General features: G+C 43.6%; 1 protein-coding gene across 1 annotated transcript in view; it reads right to left on the bottom strand.

Annotated features, from left to right (window-relative positions):
* Window positions 1–23,856, bottom strand: part of ASPG (asparaginase) — a 354,315-nt gene that overhangs the window by 37,608 nt on the left and 292,851 nt on the right. Inside the window, 1 exon segment of the mRNA XM_078660269.1 lies at window positions 8,725–8,811. Coding sequence (XP_078516395.1) covers window positions 8,725–8,811 — 87 coding nt within the window.

The raw sequence follows: 23,856 nt of genomic DNA, 5'->3' as shown, positions 1-23,856 counted from the left end.
CCTAAGTGCCTCCGTACATCTAGATTACCTTTCCGGAGGTATAGTTGGTAATCAGTTAGGATTAGTTTTATTTGTTGACGCCTGGACAACCTTCCAGGCATAGGGTGTTGCATAACGAAGGAAGGATCACTAGGAGCAGGTCTGTATTTTCTAGCAGCTTGTCTGTTGGCTGCTGGGCATGAGCCAGGCTTGGTCCATCTACCCACAAGTGTGTCCATCAGGAATTCATTGAAACGGAAAAGTTGTTTTGTGGAAATCTGCACAGATTGCAGGACGTCCATCAGGACATTATTCTTTACTTTAACAGGCAGAAGCTGAAGTTCTAAAACTTCAGCAGGCCGTCTGATCAGAGAGCAAAAGTGGATTCCTCTTGGGACGAGCCAATGGGGAGACTTAAATCCAGTATCTGTGGAAGTGTCTAACCAACTGCCATCCTGACCGCATGAACTGATGATCCTCATTATAACAATGGATTGCCTCATCCTGCTCATCTTCAACACCATGTTGACTGGGTTCTAAATCCAAAGCAAAAGGAAAGGAGCGTTTGAGGCAAAGGAAGAGTTCCAAGCCATAATGAAATTGGACCAGCTGTAGGCTGCGCCAAAGGTTGCAGAGGGCATGACTTTGGTCAAGGTTGTGTCATGTTTGCTTCAGAGTCCAGTAAGACAATGGGTTGTTCCTCTGGCGTAGACGCGCTAGGGACCAGCGAAGATCATGATGCTAGATTCAAAGTATGGTTGGTCACCGGCCGGAATCAAGACAGACCCTAGAGTGGATTCAAGAGTCACAGATGGGATAGTGGATGGATCCACTGATGGTAGCCTGCCTGGGGGCCTCCTCAGATGTTTGGTGCCTGAAAGAGTTTGTGGAGGTTACTTAAACCAAAATTTTTACGCACCTCGCTCTCACCCAGCCTCAGGTGTGATAAAGGAACAGCTTATTTAAACAAGGGCATCTGAATACGTTACCCTCCATCAACACGTCTATACCTCCTCCATCTCTACACATACGCACTATCACAAACACAGGGAGGACAATCCACCGTTTTCTTAATTTGTCTACAGAGATTATCTATTACAGGTACATTCACAGCTTTATTCGCTAAATACAATTGTAGACATCCTGCTAAAGTGTTGTCCACGCCAAGTCCAATCCTACACATACTTCATCGAAAGAGAGTGAACGAAATATTTTTAGTCCCATCTTGGGGACTCCGGGAACAGGTGAGGAGACCAGCACTGGCAATGCAAATCGGTCTCACCTGTGCAATGTGTGCATACAAGCGCGACAGATTAACATTGCCAGTGCTTGTTTATAGTGGTCAGTCAGATCCATGATGTACCTTTCACATTTCTGCGGTAGTTTCTTTATTGACCACTAGGTGGCACTTAAAGGCAGGAAACTGATGTTTGCTCAAACGTGCTCTGTTTACAACGCTGCGTTTAGAGCAGGATGAATGACGAAGCTACGATGCTGTCTCCCGCCAAACAAGACAGAACTGTCTGTAGCAATAAACAACTAGGATCCCTAGCGCAAGCCTATACGTCTATAGAACTCCTCGAACTCCCAACAGAGCACTCTTCCACCTATTAGCACTAAACAAAGCCCCGAGAACTTCTCATCGAGAAAACATGCGTGAGTCATGTATTAATTTATGCGTTGTTATCTAGCGCGGACATTTCCCAGAGGTGTCAGAGCGCTTTACAACAGAGCGAAGAATGTTACATAAGAAATTCAGAGTAACATGGTAGTAGGTGCCAATAAGTGTGAATTCTACAGTTCCTCATGGCGATAGATATTTACAAATTACATGTTCACAACAGATTACATATTTATAAAAGTTAAAGCAATTAGGGTTGCACAAATACATATTTACAGATGTAAAGCGGAAAGGTCGTTATTGCTCTCGTGAGTTTCATGCATCAGTCAGGTTGTTTTGTTGGAGGAAGTGGCCTAGTCCATTCCATTTCCACTTCCTCTGCAGGGGTGTTTTGTTAGTCCACCCTCCTACTCGGAGTCCCGATTGTCAGGACCCGTGACGTAGGGGCGGAGGAGATAAATAAAGTAACTGGATAAATAAAGTAAACTGCTGAGGCGTGACCTCAGTATTATCGTGTCTGGTGTCGTTATTACGTACATTTAATACCCCGTGAGAATGTGCATGACTGCGAGTACAATCGGCAACAAGGTCACGCCATAGAATGTGAGGGCGTATGGCTGGTGGGGGGCTTGGTGAGGAGGGTCATTGAAGCACTTCCCAGCGCCCCTCTCACCCCCCAAAAAGGAACATGCCCTTTTAAATACTCTTTAATTCCAGGAAATCACACACTGTAGCCAAGCTCAGACTCAAGGTGCAGTTGTTGTTATTCCTTTGTTGGGCTTGAGGAATGTGCTCTCTTTGGAAGGGAACAATTTACACCTATATGAACAAATCTGTCCTAGTAACCAGCATTAAAGTGCTCCCTTTCAGGATGAATAAAGGAATGAAGCTTCAAAGATCTCTACTGTAACAGAACTAATCCTGGACCACACCCGTACAGTCAGGCACCAGAGAGAGCTTTACCACCTCACTAAAGTACTGCACTAAAACATCTGAGGACAGAGTGGAAAACAAGCCAGGTAGCTGGAGAGAAACCAAGTACTGCGTGTGACGCCACATAAATAAATAGGCAAAAAGCACAGATACAGAACCAATAATAGTAGCCACATGACTGTAAATGGTTCAGGTCATGCATGCCCTTGTTTGAATCTCACTCTAGGTAAAGAAGGTAGACGTGGTGTGATTCCAAGTCTGGATAATGTCTTCACTACCAACGATACAAATATTGCAGCATTTTCTTTTTAACATTTCTAAGACCCTTCCAGCTCTGGCTGATTCATTGTAGGTCCTAGCATTAGAGTTTGCTATGCCTCTGCATAGTGAAATATTTCCAGCTAAAGGGTCATATGGGACCAGCATCTACTGGGCCCAAGTAAGACTGACATACATGCATATATCTTTCACAACTGACATAGTTCAAAAAGTGGGATTTGCTGTAGGACCAGAAGTGCTTCTTATACTTCTTGGAGGATACAGTTCGGAGGTAATACCTTCTCAAATGAGCTCTACACACGAAGAGGCACTCTTGATATTTTTGGGAATCAGAATGCATTGTACATATAGAGCCTCGACAGAGACAGGACTCCATTGAGGCTACAGAGAGCTTTTACGACAAACCGACAGACACTACCTGTCTCTATATGTTTATATAAAGGCCTGTTTGCTTATAGAACACAAATCCCAGAAAGAATGGAAAAAGAAATAGGAACTACAGAAATGCAATTAAAGATTAAGGCAAAGGAGCACCACTAGGTCCTCTAGAGTTATCACGTCCAAAAAACAATGCTTGCTGTCATGGTGTCCTACCTAGGTGCACCTAAAAGCACCAACATACACTAAAGATTCCAGAATCCCAGCCTGATGGAAAGCTATTTTACAACTGAAGAACCTGCAGGGGAAGGCACAATTTCCACAAATAGCAATCACACAAAGCATCAAAAAGCAGACTACTATAGTGCCTTGATTAAAGACGTATGTTCAGCATCAGAACCCCAGAGTAAATGTTACAAATAAACTCACAGGCTAGTCAGCTGTGTGCTCTTCTTACCGCAAGGAAAGATACTATAGATACTTTAAATAAACTTCACAATAAAGAATTTGATGAACAGGAGGAAAGCTAGTAACCATGGGTATAGTCAGTTTCACAAATATTCCATAGGAGGCACTGGAAGCATTGGAATGTTTTTTGGAACTAAGACTTAGGCCACATGAGGAACCAAAAAGCTTCATATCCGTTTCAGTGAAAATTTGCATGACAATACATTTCCTTTGCTTTAATCACCAGTCAATTGATTTGCGATGGGTTGAACCTTTGCACCAGAGATGGCCATAATGTTCATGGCGAAATATAAAGAGAGGAGGAAGGATGAGATTATCATTTTAAACAACATATTATGACATGGAAAAGGAATATTGATGATACATTTATGATTTGGAAAGGTGGCGAAGAGAAGTGGAGGGACATCTCAGGATGGGTAAACACCAAATATTAAAACTACAACTTGCCACAGTAAAATATATTTTTTAGACCTAACAATAAAACAAGATGAAGGTTATGTATATAACACGCTGTATATGTGCACTAAGGAAACCGACAAGAATACTTTTCTACATTATACCAGAAGCCAACAAAGAGATGAAGGATAATCTCCCTTTTGGTCAATTCTTACAGATCCGAAGAAATGGTTCCTAAAAATATGATTACTTCCACAATGCCAAGATATTACTCAACAATCTTAGGGAAAGACAATCGTATAAACTTCTGAAATGCTTCATAAAAACAGCATGCTACACCCCAAGAGATTGCTTACTACAACCAAAAACAAACCCAGGACCAAATAGTGTGGGTCAAACATTCAATGCAAATACTAACCAGCAAAACAAAGTTGGAATACCACACAGGGACTTATGCTCAAGTTTACGCCAGTTTAAACCTACCCATATTATCCCTAAAAAGAAACTGGATCACGAGAGACAATCTTGTGCATTCTACTACAATTGAGGGCAAAAGGACACAATCCAACAACAGACGTTATAAGGCCTACCCCAATAAAGGGACAATGCAAGTGTAGCAATTGTTGAAGTTGTGGAAATACAATTGAAGGAGAAGAATTAATCAAAAACAACAATACCATTAAACATTCAGAATTTGCAATTTGTAATACCAAAAACATGATATACTGCATTACATGTCCAAGTGGAAAAGCATATGTTGGTAAAATTTGTGGAGAAATGTAAAAAAAGGGGAAAAAAAAAAGAAAAAGACTGGACAACATAAATAACGTACTTGCTGTAAAATTATGAAAGTGCCTCTGTTGGGCCTTTTTTGGGAATCCAAACACTAAGCGTATGAATTTAAATCAACGGTTCTAAGACAAGTAAAGAATAAGGAGGATACGGAGTCAGCCCTCTCGAGGAAAGGCATTCATGATAATACACTTATCAAGTACTGATTTGAACCTAAATGAACTACCGGAAATTAGTCAAATATTCATCTGAATTCCATTTGTGTAAATTTCATGTTTGGCTTTCTTCTATCTGAACCACAACTCCCAGAATTCAACATAACCGATTTAACAGCCATTGATAAATAGCCACTTTAAAGATTGGGACTTCGAAACAATTTCTTAAGTAGAACTTTAATTACAGAGGTCAACCCGGTTCTGAATGTTAGTCGAAGCAGATGCTTTAGCCAAAAACAAAAAACAATACAGGATGAAATCACAAGTTACCAAGAGACTCACAAACAACATTTTTTTTTTTTTAAAAGGCAGAATTACATTTCCCACGATCTTCCTCTTACAGGATTCCACCCACATGAATTGAAGTAAAGGCGATCATGTCACTTAGTAACCTAGGTCCACCAGAGCACGGCAAAAGAACCACAACCTCCGGAAAACAATCAACATCTCCTTCGAGACAGCAACTTTCCCGGAAAGCTGGAAGCACGCCGAGATCAACGCCCTACTAAAGAAACCCAAGGCGGACCCCAAGGACCTCAAGAACTTCCGGCCCATCTCCCTGCTCCCGTTTCCGACGAAAGTAACAGAGAAGATTGTCAACAAACAGCTTACCCGCTACAACATCCTGGACCCCTCCCAATCCGGCTTCCGCAGCAACCACAGCACCGAGACCGCCCTCATCGCCGCCACCGACGACATCAGGATCCTGATGGACAAAGGAGAAACAGCCGCCCTCCTCCTCCTGGACCTATCAGCAGCCTTCGACACGGTCGTCCACCGCATCCTATCAGCACGCTCCATGACGCCGGAATCCAAGGAAAGGCCCTGGCCTGGACCACATCCTTCCTCTCCGGCAGAACCCAGAGCATCCGCCTCCCACCCTTCTGCTCTAAAATCACTGAGATCATCTGCGGCGTCCCACAGGGATCCTCCCTCAGCCCGACGCGGTTCAATATCTACATGGCACCCAACGCCCACGTCGCACGACAACATAACCTCAACATCATCTCCTACGCCGACGACACAAAGCTGATCATTTCCCTCACCGAAGACCCCAACACCGCCAAAGCCAACCTCCACAGAGGAATGAAGGCCGTCGCCGAATGGATGAAGAACAGCAGACTGAAGCTAAACTCAGACAAGACGGAGGTCCTCATCCTCAGGCCCACCTCATCAGCCTGGGACGAGTCCTGGTGGCCCCCATCGCTAGGCACAGCCCCGGAACCCACCGACCACGCCGCAACCTGTGGTCATCCTCGACTTCACCCTCTCCATGACAAAGCAAGTCAACGCCGTCTCGCATCCTGCTTCAACATCCTCCGAATGCTCCGCAGGATCTTCAAATGGATCCCCCCTGACAAAAGAAAAACCGTCGCCCAGGCCCTCGTCACCAGCAGACTCGACTACGGGAACGCCCTCTACTCAGGAACGACAACCAAGCTCCTGAGACGACTACAACGAATCCAGAACGCCTCGGCACAACTGATCCTCGACATTCCCCGACGCAGCCCCATCACACCCCACCTGGGAGGCCTGCACTGGCTCCCAGTCAACAAGAGGATCACCTTCAAACTCCTCATCCACGCACACAAAACCCTACACAACGCCGGACTAGCATACCTCAACCACCGACTCAGCTTCTACACCCCCACCCGCTGCCTCCGCTTTGCCAACCTCGCCCTCGCCACAGTTCCCCGTATCTGGAAGACCACCGCCGGCGGCAGATCCTTCTCCTACCTCGCCGCCAAAACATGGAACACCCTCCCTACCAACCTACGACAGACCCAGGACCTGCTGGCCTTCAGAAGACTCCTCAAGACCTGGCTCTTCGACCAGTAGCAGCTCCCCCCCAGCGCCTCGAAACCCTCCCGGGTATGTAGTGCGCTTTATAAATGAATTGATTGATTGATTGATTGTGCAGATTGCAATCAAATCGCTTTTTGAACAGGAATAAAACCCAGCCTGCCAACAACCCAGCACAGTAGGCAGTCACGGGCAGATCCTTCATGCTGTTGCTGCCGATGATTGAGAAAGACCTGCCCTCTTCCTGGGAAACATTGCCATGACTGGTTGCACCGCAAATCAACTGCCTGACACCTGGTAGACAAAAGAGAACATTGCTTCTCACCATTACCAGGCATTATCTCTTGGCTCAGAAGAAGTACGATACCGTATGCTTTCCTCACATCACTAATAGAGTACTGACAAGTTTATAATGCTAATTTCTTCAGCGTTACATGAATTAACTTTATGTTCGCATAGTCTAAAGAAACCACGTTGGGTATTACTTTTATTCCCTTTTTATCAACATATCCTTAAAAAATGTTCTTGAGTATATATACTGATTATACTAATTTTTGTTTATACACAGTTTCCTGTCAGAATAATAGTTTAAAGCTCCGAGGATAGCTGCACCAGAAAATGAAACCCCACTGGAGGTCGAAATGAGTTGGCGGTAGCTACTGGAAGTAGAGAAGTGGTAGAGTATGTTAGGACATTTCTCCACTGCTTAGAAAAAGGACAATCTAATAGCCAAACTTGGTTGTCTTTGGGAACATAGGAACGTGAACATACTTCTCTGAAGCTCCATTAATTGATAGAAAGAAAGATTTTCAGAAGACTACCAACATTGTTTTTCAAACCTTTTTGCAAACTGACTGGCCACCACAAAACTCTGATTGTTTGATTATTTTGCATTCAAGTCATGTGATTCATTCTTGGCACTTTTTCTATATTTATGTGGATTTATAATTTGGGTCATTTATTTAGTTGACTGGGTCACTCTTATGTCCAACATCTATGTATATCTATGTTACTATGAGGATCTCTAATTTTCAATCTTCTTACAGCAAAGAGCACCGATACATCACTAGAGGTACCCATTAGTTGTTTACACTTATTTCACAAGTTCTCCAAACCTCTAAAAGTCATACACAGACAGACAGACACAGACAGACAGACAGACAGACAGACACACACACACAAAGACAGACACACAGACAGACAGACACACAGATAGACACACAGACAGACAGACACAGACAGACACACAGACAGACACACAGAAGTGCTCTCTGTTTACCAAGCAAGTGGTCAGGCAGCTTGCCCTTCAACAACACTAACCATGTTGGTGTATGACCAAAAACAATGCGGGGTGGGAAGACACGGATGCAGAAACAGGTTGAGTGAAGGTAAAAGATATAATAGAAATGAGTGCAAATTGCAGGGAACAATACAAAGGAGCTGATTAAAACTCTGGGACGAGAAGAACAAGGGCACAAAACAGATATGTTGAGGGATTTTACAAACAAAATGATGAGGGTGAAAAAAGACAGCAGATGAGCAAGCACTCAGAGTAGGAAGAGAAGAGTTTGAGCCAAGGAGACAACAGGAATACTGGAGAAAGGTAAGACAGAAGCTACATTGTGAATCCATTAGAGACAGAGCCAAGCATCAGGCCACCAAAAAGTATACAATAGTATTTAATGCTGGACTCTCTCCAAACCTACATCAACTGAGCCCTGGAATATTTACTCCATTTAAGCAGGTAGAATGCTTTCCCAGAATGCTTTTTCAAACTGCAAAAAAATAGGTGGGAATCTAAAAGTGTCAGGGTGGAAGAAATGGATCCAGGACAACCCCGTCACCGTAGTTACTTCTTACCGGCAAAGTTCTGTTCCAGCATCTACCAACTCTTCCCACTTGAGGTGAGCACCAGTCTGACGCAGCAATTCTATGACTTTCATGTGCCTTTAAAAGAAAACCAGATCTCTTAATAAAATGGTCATGCTACAATACCCACAATAGTCATATTTCAAATAAAACTACATTAGAAACAAAGTTAATAGATCATGGTTAATCATTATGCATGTAAGTTATTTATTTGCCAAACAAGGATAATATTTGGCAATTAAAACAAACCTGTAAATAAGCAATCAATATTATTGTTAAAACAAGAAACAGCATTTCTTGAAAGAATCCCGAATTATAGTCTGTCTACCCATTTTTAGCCAACAACAAAGGTGTACCTGCTACTACAGGAGTGCATGAGGTCTGACTGCAAGTTTCGCTACTAATTCAACTTTTCTGTAGCTTAACATATTCCCAAAATTATCATCCATCTGAAAAAGTGGTTTTAAGAGACTAGCAGGCTAAAAAAAAAATCAAACACAAAATATAATTTTAATTACTGGCCAGACAGTTATTTTTAAAACAACTCCGCAAATCATCAGACGGCCTTTGAAAGAGATCAACAAATAGCAACCCCAGTGCGGCACATAAGGACTATGAAGAGTATAAAGACCCAGTTAGCAAAGTCTGGCAAATGGATGAATTGTTAGGACAACAACTTCTGAGCCCTTAAATGCTTATCAGTATGTTGTCTTCTCCATTTCCGTAAGTGTCAGAAATAAAGTCAAAGGAAGCTCTCCCATCCGCGTTACAATATCCCGCAGAATAAGTTAGAGGAAATTCTTAGAAGGAAGGACAACTTCTTTCAGCATTTTATCAATTTCAACAAAGAAATATACTCACATATATTAATAAGGGCCTCAGCTGAAAAAGTGCCTTTTTCACAGTTCAAAGACCTAAAGTTGTTTTGTTACTGCCCGCCCCACTGGTCTGAGATTACCCTAGGGGGTTCGCCTTCTACCAACATAGGCCATACTTTAAGTGGTGCTAATGGAAGCAATGCAAACGGTGAAGACCGCATCAATCCTCCACAAACTGCACCTGTATCACCCACCCAGACATTGGTGGACCAGGCCAGTATCCTTTCCAAAAACATGTTGATTGCCAAGAGGGCTTTAGATCTTGTCCAAGAGGCGGAGAATTGACTGGGTTGTTACTATCGCTACCTCCTGATCCCTAAGAAGGTCAAGGGCTTGAGACAGATCCTAGATCTCAGATTGCAAAACTTGTTACTGAAAAACGAGAAGATCAACATGATCCTCACACATGTTCTGCTAGCCCTGGACCCATGTGGTCCCTGAGCCTGCCGGATACATATTTTTACGTACAAGTGATACAGTCCCACAGGGAGCATCACTGCTTCCTGCTGGGGCCGACCACTTCAACTTCACCGTCCTGCCTTCAGCTCTATATTGGCCCCTCCAGTCTTTAAGAAAGTCATGTCAGTGGTCACAGCCCATCTTCACATTTGGGGGCATACATGTATTTGTGTCCCTCGATGGTTAGCTGTTGAAGGCAGGCTCACTTAAACTAGTCTTGGACTATTTCATTTTTGTTGCCCTGTATTATTCATCAAGTTCAAGACTCCTCTTCAAACTTCAAAGAGGCTCAAGTAAATTGTTGGATTTAGCATTGCTTTAATGACTGTACACATGAATGCACTGTAACTAATTTTAAGCACCGTAGAGGGAATTTATATTGATGTACGGCTCTTGTTGAACAAAACCAAAACATTTTTTTAAAATAAATCTTTCATAGTGGCTGGCCTTTATTGGTCTATCTTGAACACTGTAGCCTTGAAGGCCTTTCCACCTCTACAGAAAGTCTGGGACATTAAAGCTAAAGTCATTACATTTTGGGCAAGAGCTACTGTTCCTGTCTTAATGGTTCTGAAGCTTGGGGGGTCTGTTACCATCTTACCTCCTCCTGCTACTACCGCACGGTCGTTGCCACATTAATGAAACCTGGTCTGCAGCGGGTCCAAAATTAGGGAAATCTTTCAGATCAGAGATGCGTCTTTGACGAGGTGGCTTAGCACCTCCTTTGAGGGATGACTGATGTATATCTGACCTGCGGCATACCCCCTTCAGAAGTCACGATAGTGACCAATCTCTCATCGCTCAATTGGGAAGGTTACTTGAACGATGCAAGCTGGCCTCCTGAAGGAGAATGAACTGATTTTCTGTTGGCACTATTCTTGGCCTGGCAAATTCTTGCTGTAGGCATAATTAAGGGTTATCAGGCACCTTTCCTTTGTTTGCATCATCAGCACTTCTAATTCAAATCATCAGTTAATAGGGCTCTCACATACGTTTCACCCAAGTCCCTTCATTATGCAGCAGTGGGACCTTAATTTGGTCCCAACCTTTTTGGTGTACGAATCCTTTTGAGCCTTTCCACAAATGAACTGAGGCCATTGACCCTTAGCAAGCTGCAGACCAGGTCAGCTCAGCTTCGATATGCCCCTCTGCCCCGATGAGCAAGTTTATTACCTTCAGTAACACTCTTTTTGGTGGATGCAGGATATAATTGCAGATCTCTCACCTTTTGAACCCCTCCCCCCACCCCTAAGGAGCCAGACTGGTCTTGCAAAGGTTTCATGCTCTAGCTCCAGCATGCCAACAGGAGGGAGCCTTCAGGCTACATGGCTGATCCATCCTGCCTTGTGAAGACAATTCTGAGGCACATATAGACCCCAACCCTGCATGTGGATGTTATTTTCACAAGACAACTTCCACACCCGCCAACACACAGGTACTTACAAAATCAGTGATAGACAGTTTTCAAAATGTATGTTAGGATCTTATAAACAATGAGACTTCTACTCCTCAGAAGAAGAAGGAAGGCAGGCCCCGATAATTATGCTATTAGAGCATTACTGAAGGTAAGCAACTTGTTCTCCTGATGGATACTTTTACTTTAAGATTCCATACCATGTGATTCAATATGAAAACATTGACCTACCATTGGATGTGGGTCTGAGGAATGGACTTTACATCAGGATGTCCTACAGGACCGGCCAGGAAAAATGGCCATCCCTGTGAACCCGAGAGTCAATACTGAAATGCCTGGAGTAGCTATGGACGGATGTCCAAGGGCAGCTTCACTGATGCCTACCTGAGAAATGCCTCTAGCCAGGCCTGTAGCAGTAGCTTTTGCCATGGTAGAATGAGCCTAGAGGCCCTCAGGAGGCTCATTCTTAGCAGTCAAAGCTTAGCAGAGATGCACATGACAATCGACCTAGATCAGGGTTCTCTTCTGGACAGTTCACCCATTCTTCTCATTGGCGAATCCAACAAAATGTTGGTCGTCCACACTGTGCTCCTCAGTCCTATCAATGCAGAAACTCTGGGCCCATTTAGGATTCTACTGATGAAGCCTCTGTTCCTCCTTTATGGTATTTGGCGGAAAGAAAAGCATGGAGTATGAGGACTCTCTCTCTCCCCCCCCCTATCCCCCCACCCCCACATGGAAGGGCAATACCACTTTCAGAACAAAAAAGCCCTTGGTACTCAGAATCAACTTGTCAGGAAAGGTGGCGGTATATTACGGATGTACTGATAGCTCTTTCGATGAACTGTCAGTACATGGACATCGTTGCAATCAGGAAGTGGTTATTAAGAGTCAATAGTCTAAGGGTAGAACTGTTTATGAGGCCAACGGTGTGCACATCTAAAAATAAAGAACCAAATTGAGGTTCCAGTGCAGTATAATAAAGGGAGCAGGAAGAAACATATGTAAACATTTTCAAGAAATCTATCACACTCAGAGACTCTAACAAAGAGGCCTGATCTGGCAAACTAGGACCGGCCAAAGTTGCCAACAGGTAAACCTCCGGAGGGCCCACAGCATAACATAGTGGGCCTGGGATAAAACAAATATAAACTTACCCTGTCGGTCTTCACACCCTGATGAAAACTCAGTCCAGCCACTAAAACTAATCTTTTAGATTTGGTAATGACAGGAGACTGGCATGGATTTTATCACTGAAAACAAACACAGGTGTTTCTGAAAAACACAAAATTAGTCAATGAAAAAAAAATAATCTTCCAAGTGGTATTTGATGGAACAGATGTGTCAGAGAAGTAAGCATGGACAAAAGGACCTCTCCGAAAAGACAGTGTCTGGAATTAATAAACCGTGGCTACAGCTGCACAAACTGTGCATGACTGCTACACTACTGCAGGGGAGAATGTGCTCCTTTATTCGGAAATAAGCATCTCTTTCAAAGGCCCCATATAAGGTACAATGCCTGCTACTAGCCGTAACCTTTCATTTGAGCATTTTGCATTGTCAGATTTGTAGATTTACTTGTTCCATTCAAACGTAGAGGTCCTAGCACACAAAGCTTTGCTCACTAAAAAGCCAGTACTGGATATGGGAGTCACACATGACATGTGGCCCTCTTGGAAGTAGTGAAGAGGGTGCTTGAAAGAGGCTGGGGTAGTACGCTACTTAGCCCGATGGAAACATGTGAGCAAGTAGCGAGAAACAGATAACTCTTTAATAAACGAATTAATACTTTCTGGGAGCAGATCTAAGACAATATAGTATGTTATTATGCCACAGGTCTACTCGATCTTCTTCAGCATAGTTTCAATAAGTGGAAGGCATGTCAGACAAAAGAACTATTTGCGCACTGAGGCTGGAGTTACTTGCAACATATTGATGAGTGAAAGATGTTATCTACTTATTTTGTTGTACATTATTTCGAAATGGAAAGCTCAAACACAAGCTAAATGACCAGAAGGTAAAGCATGCTGGTAAATGAAGTTTGCACTGCTCAGAGGTTATTACAAGTGGGATATTCTAAATACTAATCAGTCTTCTTTTTGTTCATGTTTAACAAAGATAAAAATACATTTGGGAATACATGCAACTGGATCCCAATTAAATGTCAAAGTCACAGCTGAAGGAATAGGTGACCTACCTTTTAAGCAACTGTTCATTGGATGTAGTGCCATAGATTCAAATGTTCTGCATACCCCTGCCATCTAGTGTTGGACTCAGAAGTTTCCAGATGGTGGTCTAGGGGCAAGATGGCGGCCGCTGCTGTGGCCGGTGAAGTGCTGTGAGCTGCGTTCTGCATGACTCCTCGCTAATCCGCTCTGCTAGACTCTCCCTACACCTCTACACCCATGAGACGGCGGCTCACCGCAGACATCGATGCCGTCTTTGGTCTATAGAACGTGAGGCTTCTCGAGCGGGTGTTCCTTGGGCACGGAGGTGTCGGCTCGGGTGTCAGCTCGGGTCAACGGTATGTAACGTTTACAACGAAATTTTTACAATGCACTACCATTACAACGCAGGCATTACCACACATACCATTACAACGCATTGCGCTGGGGGGCGCTCTAGGATAGGGAATAAGTTACATTTTCCATCCAACACCTTCCCTAGTGTCCACGGGGACTGGAGTTGGAATAGAAAATTATACTTACCACTATCCAGCACCTCTAAGCGCTATGCGTTGTAATGGTATGCGTGGTAAAAACCGCGTTGTAAAGGTATGCGTGGTAAAAGTATGCGTTGTAACGTCATACATCCGGGTCAATGGTTTGGAGAGCCGCTGAGGAGCTCGAGGAAGAGGCGGCCCCTGGTGTGAGCAGGGAGTGTCCGGCCGTTAGCCTGCAAACGCACTGCAGCTGTGCTCCTACGGTCAGTTTTTGGATTGAGTGCGGCAGAACGCCGTTGGTGAGAGCTGAAACGCGGCGGCTGGGACACTATCGGCGTAAAAGAAATTCCTGATACTGAAACCCACACTGAAACGGTGAGCTGCGCTGAGGAAAAAAAAAAAAATAATTGGTGCTGCAACTTTGCATACCGTCGTATACTGTCTATTACATGCACGGTGCTCTATTGCTTTATTGCAAATGCGAACCCAGTATAAACTATAGTGGGGGAAAAAAAAGCAAAGCACAACGCCCAATTTTGGAGGTCTTTGAAGCGAGAGCCTGCTTTCATATTCGGAATCATAAATGGCGCCGAAAGGGAGAGGTGGCACAAGGAATCGGGGGGGCCGCAGCTGCATCAGCCCCTGTGGGTGCGTCAACAGGAGGGGGTGCAGAAGTGAATACGGCAGGTAATACAGTGCAACCCAGTATTATGGATGGAACTCTGGAGACTGTATGTAATGGTGAGCATTCCATGGGCGCGAGTAATGCGCAACAAGATGCATCAGCAACTCTGTCTATTCCCAGCTTCGGCAGCCTCAAAAAAAAAATTCGACTCAGTCAAGCCAAGGTTCACAAGAGGGGGCAGTGTGACAGCGACTCGTCCCAGCAATCTTTAACAAAAAGGGTAACAAGTTCAAGGTCGGTGTCCCAAATTTGGAGATCAATAGTGATCAAGTGAAGGTTGGATTTCAATATGACCCGCAGAAAACTCCGTTACCTGATAACAATCCGCCTTTAATATCTCAGCCCGAACTGGGGGAGGAAATTGAATTTGTCAATAGCGATGAAGAGCATATACTGAGGGAGGCACATGGTGTAGTAAATACCACTAGCACAGGGGCGGATAATATTATAGCTACAGACACCCTTCCTGGGGACGAGAGAGGAAACGGGTCAGAATACGCAGGCTCAGATGGAAAATTTTACTCAATGTCAGATCTGACCACTCCATCAGATAAGGAAAATGAAGAAAATGATGAAGACAGCCTAAGTAACCTTGGTGACTGGGGGACAATGCCGGGTGAGGAAGAACATGGCGGTTATGAACACGGCGCAATCTGTGAGACAGTCAGGAAAGTGGCAGAAGCTGCAGGAAACCTAGACCAGAATCAAGGTGCCCCATGTGGCCAGTTCAATCTGGATGAGGAGGAGATTACCGAAGATGCAGTCACTTTAGGGCTGATATGCAAAAGTGTAATGGCTCACCGGAATGAGACCAGAGCTGAAGGACTGCGGACACAAGGAGCGGTGAAAAAACTCCAGAATACAGTTAGGCGCCTAGTGAAAACCTGTACCGACGTAACCACCCGGGTGACTGAGGTGGAACAGCGAGTTTCCTCAACTGAAGACAGCTTGGGAAAACAACAATCGGCCATTGAGACACTGCAAAAGTCAAAGTCGGACACAGACTGGAAACTCACAGATCTTGAGAATCGCGCTAGGCGCAATAATCTACGTGTTCTGGGCATCCCGGAAGGTAAAGAGGGGTCGGACCCCCGTAGCTTTATCATCCAGGCGTTCAGGGAGGCCTTTCCGGAATTAAAGTCTTGGAACATTGAAATTATTCGCGCACATAGATTTCCTTTTGCGAATCGGCGGCGTGACAATGGTCAGAATACATATCCAAGGGCCATTTTGATCTGTTTGAACAACTTTCTTTTAAGGGAGGCATTGTATGATCTCGCACGCCCAGATAAAAGGAGGAACGGGGGTGGGTGTGAGTTTTTTGTCCGCCCTGACTTTTGCCCAACAGTGAACAAGAGATGGCAAATGCGGAAATTAATTGCGCCGTTCCAGGTAAAAGGCGCTCAATGCTTTCTACTCAACCCGGCTAAACTGAAGACTATATTTAAAGGACAAACTCGATATTTCACTTCTGGGTCTGAGGCTCAGCTATATTTGAATCAAATGGACAAACAGACGAACATTTAATTCCAAGTACTAGCCCTAAGACAATAAGCCATAATGGACATGTTGCACTTGTGGGAGGGCGTTTGAGTTGAGTTGTAATCTAAGTGGGTGACTATGGGTGATCAGGGGTGTAGGGTAGGTAACTTTGTTTTGTTTTTAGATTATAGGCTCTGCACATTTGATGGTTTGTTTCCCCCCATCTAATTTTCTTTCAGGCAATTTTTTTTCTGGAGTTAGCATTGGAAACTTAGTGCAGGAATATTGGATAGGTAATTGGTGCCCTGGGGACAAGGGCCTGAAATACTATAAACATGATGTAATGTTTGACTTGGTCGTAGATAGAGGCCTGATCCCTTAGATTATCTGTGGATGGGAGAAACACTATATGCATGATGTAATACTTGATATGCTGGCTCTTGAGTTAGAGTTTATGGGGGACATCCTGAAGAGGATATAATAAGCCTGAAACAAGGCTGGTGATTCAGGGTGTGGAGCGACCGAATCTGTGGGGGGAGAAGGGGAGTCATGATATGCAGTGAAGGCACTTCTACATCGCAGAGGACATGGTCCTTAAGCCTCGCGAAGGGTGGTGGCGAGGGTGGGTGGATGGGGTCGGCGAGGGAGGGAGTAAGGGGGGGGTGGGGAAGTGGGGTGGAAAAAGAAAATACCACATGAGATAAGGTTGGGAAGAAACTTGTATTTTGTTGATGTCGGTGAGCACTTTGCGAAAATTAGTTGGATTAAAGGCGCAAAATTTGAAGTGGTTAAATGGCAGGTAGGGGTCTAAGGGTGGGCACGCTGAATGTCAGGGGGTTGAACTCAGTGGAGAAAAGACGAAGAGTTGCACAGAAGATACGGGCTTTGCAATGTGATATCATATGCTTACAAGAGACCCATGTGGTTTGGTCTAAGAGACAACTTTTAACAGAACTAGGGTTTAATTTAATTGTATGCACTAAACTTTCAGGGGCGGCTAGAGGAGTGGCAATTCTTGGCAAGAATTATATAGGTACTACAGGGAGGATACAATCAGATGGGCTAGGACGTTGGGCAATAGCAGAATGTGTTGTGGGCCACACTAAAGTTACTGTGTGTGTGGTATATGGGGCAAATCTAGATGAAGCAGAAATTCTCAATTTCCTAAACGTAGAATTAGCAGCTTGGCCCACACCATTGATCATGTGTGGTGATTTCAATATAAACCTAGCACCCAACGCGTTAAATAATGAGAAGTTGAGCTATACTGGCAGGAAGCCGAGAGTTTTTAAAGCCTTACGTGCACTCATGGGAGCTCATGCATTGGTGGATGTGTGGTCGTTTTTAAGGGGTGGGTCACCTGGGTACACTTTTTTCTTTTCCACATTGGCATTGGTTCGATTAGATTATTTCTTTACTTCTGTATTGTTGTTAAATCAGGCTGCAATTCCAAGTATATCCTAGAGTGACATCAGACCATGGGCCAGTTGTACTGACTATCTAGCATCATTTCTAGTGAGCGTCCACGACAGTTCTCCTTTGATCGTAAATTATCGACTGAACAATTCTTCATTGAGCATATGAATGAGTGGATCGTATCTTTTTTTAACATCAATCGCGGGAGTAGTAATGAGGGTTGTGTGTGGGACTGTTTCAAGGCTGCCTTTCGTGGGGAGACATTGAGTTTGGGTCTGTATAAACAAAAAAAGCAGGCAGCTGAAATTAAGGTACTCTACCAGGAGTTGATTAGGGCCGAAGAGGCGCTCATGGTGGGGATACAGGCAGGGATTAATATAGATGATGAGATCAATGAAGTAGCGCGTCTGAAGGCAAGGGTAAATCTGAGGTGGTCCCAGGAAGCAGCCAAGAAATTTTTTGCTAAAAAACAAATCCACTATGAATATGGCGAGGCAAGTGGCAGATGTCTCACCCAAAAATTAAGAGCAAAAATTGCAGCCCAGCGCATTGATGAGTTACTAGATCAGAATGGTGATTCTGTCAAGGACGAGCAGGGTATCTTGGAGGTATTCAGGCAGTTTTAAGAGACACTATATCAGAGTGATGAGTATAATGGTGATAATGCTGCATTATTGATTAGTCAATACTGTCTGAAGGATCTTTCGGTAGATGATAGGGCAATGCTGGAGGCGTTCATTACTTTGGAAGTACTAGAATTAGCAGTAAATGGATTGGCTCTGGGAAAGGCTGCAGGCCCAGATAAATTACCATTGGAAATATACAAAAGTTTTTTACGCTTTAAAAAAAGGATCTCTTGGCAACAATGCTAGCAGCACAGAAAGGCTCTTCTCCCAAATCATGGCAAGAAGCAAGTATAGTGGTATTTCACAAAAAGGGCAAACCAGTGAATCTACCGGGATCATATCGCCCTATATCGCTCCTAAATGTAGATGGAAAAATATATTCGAAGATTTTAGCGAATAGACTTTCCACGGTCATCTCGGGTCTTGTATCAAAAACACAGCATGGGTTTATCCCTCAACGCAGCACTACCAATCATGTTAATCGAGTGATAACTTTACTTAACTATGCTGAGGCAACCAGGGAACCCTTTTGTTTAATTTTATTAGACGCTGAGAAGGCCTTTGACCGCGTTGCGTGGTCTTTTCTGTGGGATATTTTGAAGGGTCGAGGATTTGGTCCAGAGTTTATTAAATCAGTACAGGTCCTGTATCACCATCTGGTAGCCCGGATTAGTACCATGGGTTTGGAATCGGCGGTAGTACAAATCTGTAGGGGGACCAGGCAGGGTTGCCCCTGCTCCCCCTTATTTTCTTTATATATATATATATATATATATATATATATATATATATATATATATATATATAGCCTTTTTTAAGAATGCTGGATACTAATATGCATATAACCCCGTTAAAGGTGCATATATATATCAGGTTAAGGTTTTGGCATATGCCGAGGACGTGGCAGTGGTCACGTCCAAACCCATCCTGGCAATGCAGGCTATCGAGCAGCTGGCGGTAGAATTTGGTAAATCGTCAGGATACAAGTTGAATTCGGCCAAAACCCAGCTACTCAGTATAAATATACCAGGCTATACTGATTCAAGACTATGCCAAGAGGTGGTATATTTGGGAGTTACGTTACGAGCATGTACAACTTCTTTAGTTAAAGTTAATTGGGATAAACTCCTGGTTGGTGTACGGAAAAAATTCGACCAGGCAGAATGCTTATATCTCTCATTAGTGGGACGATGTAACCTATTAAAAATGTTGATTCTTCCTCAAATTTTATATTTTTTTCGATGTGTACCCCTAGAAGTTCCCAAGACAAGTTTAGAACAACTGCAGACAATATGTATGCGCTTTATGTGGTCCGGGGGTAAAGCACAAAGGGCTAGGCGCTTTATGATTCTGCCAAGAAACTTGGGGGGCTGGTTGGTACCAGACTTTACATTATACTACTACGCCTGTATGTTGCAAGGTATGGGGATTTTATTAACCGGCAAAGGTCCAGCAAGGCCTGCGGATTGTCCTTCGATCTATCAAATGTTGCTGGGGGTAAAAGTAAAAAATTGCCTATTTATGTATCTAGAACAAAGCTATTACAAATGCACGCGCTTTAAGACAATGGAGGCTGCATATAAGGTCTGGCGTATAGTTACGGGGCTACTGGGCCTGGAGAAAATAACGTTGTACACTCCATTGTCATCGTCGTTCTTCTTACCTGTAGATGTGTGGGATAGAGTAGTATACACTTGGAGGGAGAAAGGTATTAGAGTGGTGGGTGACCTGTATATTGCTAACTATTTTAAATCTTTTGAACAACTACGAGCACAATATCTTCTCCCTAGACAGCATTTTGTGAAATATCTACAGATTAGAAATTATTTAATGTGTACTGGAAGTAACTTTAAACCGAATCCTCTGATTGAGGACATTATGAAAGGGGCAAGGATTGGTGTTCTATATAATCATATGTTAAATACTAAAGAAGATGATATAGAGCAACAGAATAGTAAATGGGGCGCTAAACTCGGCAGACAGGATATTCAAATAGAAATTTCATTAGGTATGGCTAAAGACTTATTCCTGTCTGCAAAGTTAGCGGCGCAACATTTTAAATCAATTTACAATTTATATTACACCCCAGACAAAGTGTCCAAATGGCCGGGCAATGCAATAGGGAAATGCTTTCGTTGTGGGCTTGTCTCAGCGGATGATGTCCACATTTTCTGTACATGCACTGTACTAGCTCCCTTGTTGTCAGATAGAAAAATTTATTTCGGCAGTTGTGGGTGGTCAGATACAGTTATCAGCAACACAGATATTATTTGGTGTAGAAATGGGCATACCGAGCACCAACATTCTGAAGAAGCATGTTAAATTAATCTTCTTAGTGACTGCAGTCTATAGGCTGTGTATTGCATCTGCATGGCTGCAACAGGAACCGCCTGCCTTTGAAGCTTGGCGGTCCCGGTCCTTTTCGGTAGATAATATGGAGCACAGCTTGTATGTTTTAAAGGGCTCCCGCAGAAAGAAGATTGGGGGAACAGATATGGGGTTAGTTACAAATTATTTGGAGATGTAAGGGGGGATTTGAGGGTAATGTCTATAATTTATCTCGGTCCTAACTGTGGCTGCCCTTACGAAATGTATACCTAACAGCTGTTTTTTTTTTCTTTTTCTTGTTTTTTTTTCCTCTCTCCATATCATTCTTGTATTGTATGTGTTAAAATGACATGATTTGAATTTGTTTGTGCTCGACAAAAGGTCTTCTCTTTTTTTCTGTTGTTGTTCCAACCGACTCATGTGTTTCTGTATAAATAAATAAGAAAAAAAAAAAAAACAGAAGTTGCCAGATGTTTTCTTCTAATAAATCTTTTGAGTCACAAGGTCTCGTGAATCCTCCTCTGGACGCGAGGAGTCTCCAAGACCACATGAAACGCGAAAAACTTCTTCGAAGAAAAACTTGCAATCTCCGAACCAAACACTAGATGGCAGAAGTATGCAGAACATTTGTATCATCAGCCACACATGCTAAAAACAAACAGTTTCTACAGCATTTAAAAACTTGACATAGTTAATCGGAAAGTTATGACATGACTAAATGTAGATTAGGATGGCAACAGCTTTCACATTTGTGGTGAAACTGATAAATTTAAGGGCGAATCCCCACATTAGAATTTTTACTCCCATAACATTCTATATCGTTTAAGCTCTCAGTTGCAGATGACATGAGTGAAGGGTGGGGTGCCAAATCAAAGTGAGATCAACCGGCCACAAAGATGGAAGAGGCGTTAAGCATGAGGCAAGGATCTCCAGCAATGATCAGATTCGGAAGGCTCAACCAGCTGCCTCAGGCCCCGGCTCACAGAAACAGAAAGAGGCACTGAACCAGTAAAAAGTCTGCATTTTTGAGAAAATGGAACTTAAGCTTACCCACTGACAGAATGAATGCTGGGATGTGTAGCAGATGAATACTGTGCTCGAGAGCCCTCAGGAGCCCCTCAGCTATTGAACAAGTGACTATACTGCAACTTGGGATTGGTTACAGGAAAGTTATGAGGTCCATAGGCAAAAATAAAACAAAATAGTAAGAGCTACAGCACCTAATCCCATGACCAGCCTTCCCCAACCAATCTGCATACCCTGTACTATTCCTTCCCACATCAAAGGTTACACTGGGTTGGAAACACCTGGGTGCTGCAAGCTCTTGTCCTAATTGCGATAATCATGGGAGAAAAGAGGTCTCTTCAAGTAGTAAGTCAAGTGCACAGATATACACGCAGACAGTGCATGATAGGATATGCCATTTTTCAAACAGGCTACTATCAAGATAACTTACATTTTACACGTAGAATACCAATAAAAAGAGCAAATGCTGCTTCATCGATACGTCACTGAAGCTAAACTCCATTCCTAAAGCACCATGTTACTCGCTCCACCATTAAAAAAGCTATTAATGCAACTTTCAACACCATTTATTCCTCATGTTTGAAAACGTATTGGATAAATGAATGATTCGTTTCAACCAAAAAAGTATCCCACCTAAGAGCACAAGAGTGCTCCTTACCAAAACAGACAGACGGCGGATAGTGGGGTAGGTAACCCCAAGTGGGTACAGTAGATCAGCGTAGCTAGTGTGGGGAAGGGAATTTTTTTTTATATAACCCTCACACACTCTAGTAGTGTCATGCTTCATCATTGGGTACACCCCAACTCCTAGAGGTCAGGGTGGGCTCAACCATATTCCAAGGAGCACTTCTAAAAAGGGTGGCCCGGAGGCTTAATTAGAGATTAAATGTCCCTCATATGCTCCAAGGTATCGCTTTATTAGCAGAGGAGGTGGGGAAAGTCAAACAATACATAGCGGGCGATGTGGACTATTATGGTCCTATTACCCTGTTTCAAACCAACATGTTTCAGCCCTACTCCAAGGCCCCAAAAGGTCCAGGGCTTTCATCAGGGTTACGGAGTGGTTTCTCCCTGGGTTGTTGGTGAACTTGATACATGGCTAGAGTGTGCCAACTAAGTGAAAATCGGGCAGTGATAGTACTTGCCCACGTGCAGTTTTTGGGCAGGATCACCTCAAACAAGAGCACATAGTTATCCATATTACAGTGTGCGTACATTTTGCATGCTTATTTTGTGCAAACACTGCAACCAACACTGTGTTTGGGCAAAAGGCATCAATGGCAGCATGCATCTCCCACTGCATGCAAGTCATATAGGGCCCGATGTAGGTCGGTCGGTAACGGCCGAAAATCGGTATTTTCGGCCGTTACCGACCGGTATGTCAGAAATGGTATGTAGGGCCCTGTATTTTACAGAATCGGTAAATTTACCGATCGGTAAATTTACCGAATCTGTAAAATACTGATTCGGTATTTTTTACCGATTCGGTAAAATTGATATGTAGGTGGGACTCTTCTGAGTCCCACAAGCATTACAGAATCGGTATTTTACCATCAAATCAATTTGATGGTAAAATACCGATTCCGGTGTGCATGCACATGTGTGCATGCACACCTGTGCCATATGACAGGCAGACCTGCCCTTAGGGCAGGTATGCCTGCCACATGGCACCCGAACCTCTTTTGGGGGTGCCAGAGGGTGTCAAAGTGACACCCCCTGCACCCTTGTGACATTCGGTATTTACCGATTCGGTAAATACCGAATCGGTAATGCCCATTCATTCCTATGGGCTTCAAAGCCCATAGGAATGAATGGCCATTACCGGTCGGTATTTACCGAATCGGTAAATACCGATTTTTACCGATTCGGTAAAAAAACATCTGGATGTACCTACATCTCCCTGCCTCTATTTTACCGGTAATCGGTAAAATTCGGTATTTATGAGTCGGTAAAATAGATTTACCTACATCTGGCCCATAGTGTGTAAGTGAGGCTGCTGGTACACACTGTTGTTCTGTGCCTCTGTGCAAGTTACCATAGGTAACAGTTGTCGGGACGTCTGTTACGTGGTCACCTTCTGCATTTCAATCCTTCATCAATACTACAGCGCATGTATTCTCTTTTTGGGATCACCTAATCGTCATCCT

This window comes from Lissotriton helveticus, chromosome 9, assembly GCF_964261635.1.
Source record: "Lissotriton helveticus chromosome 9, aLisHel1.1, whole genome shotgun sequence".
Taxonomy (NCBI): domain Eukaryota; kingdom Metazoa; phylum Chordata; class Amphibia; order Caudata; family Salamandridae; genus Lissotriton; species Lissotriton helveticus.
Note: the sequence above shows the minus strand (reverse complement) of the source record. Positions and strands in the feature narration are given on the sequence as shown.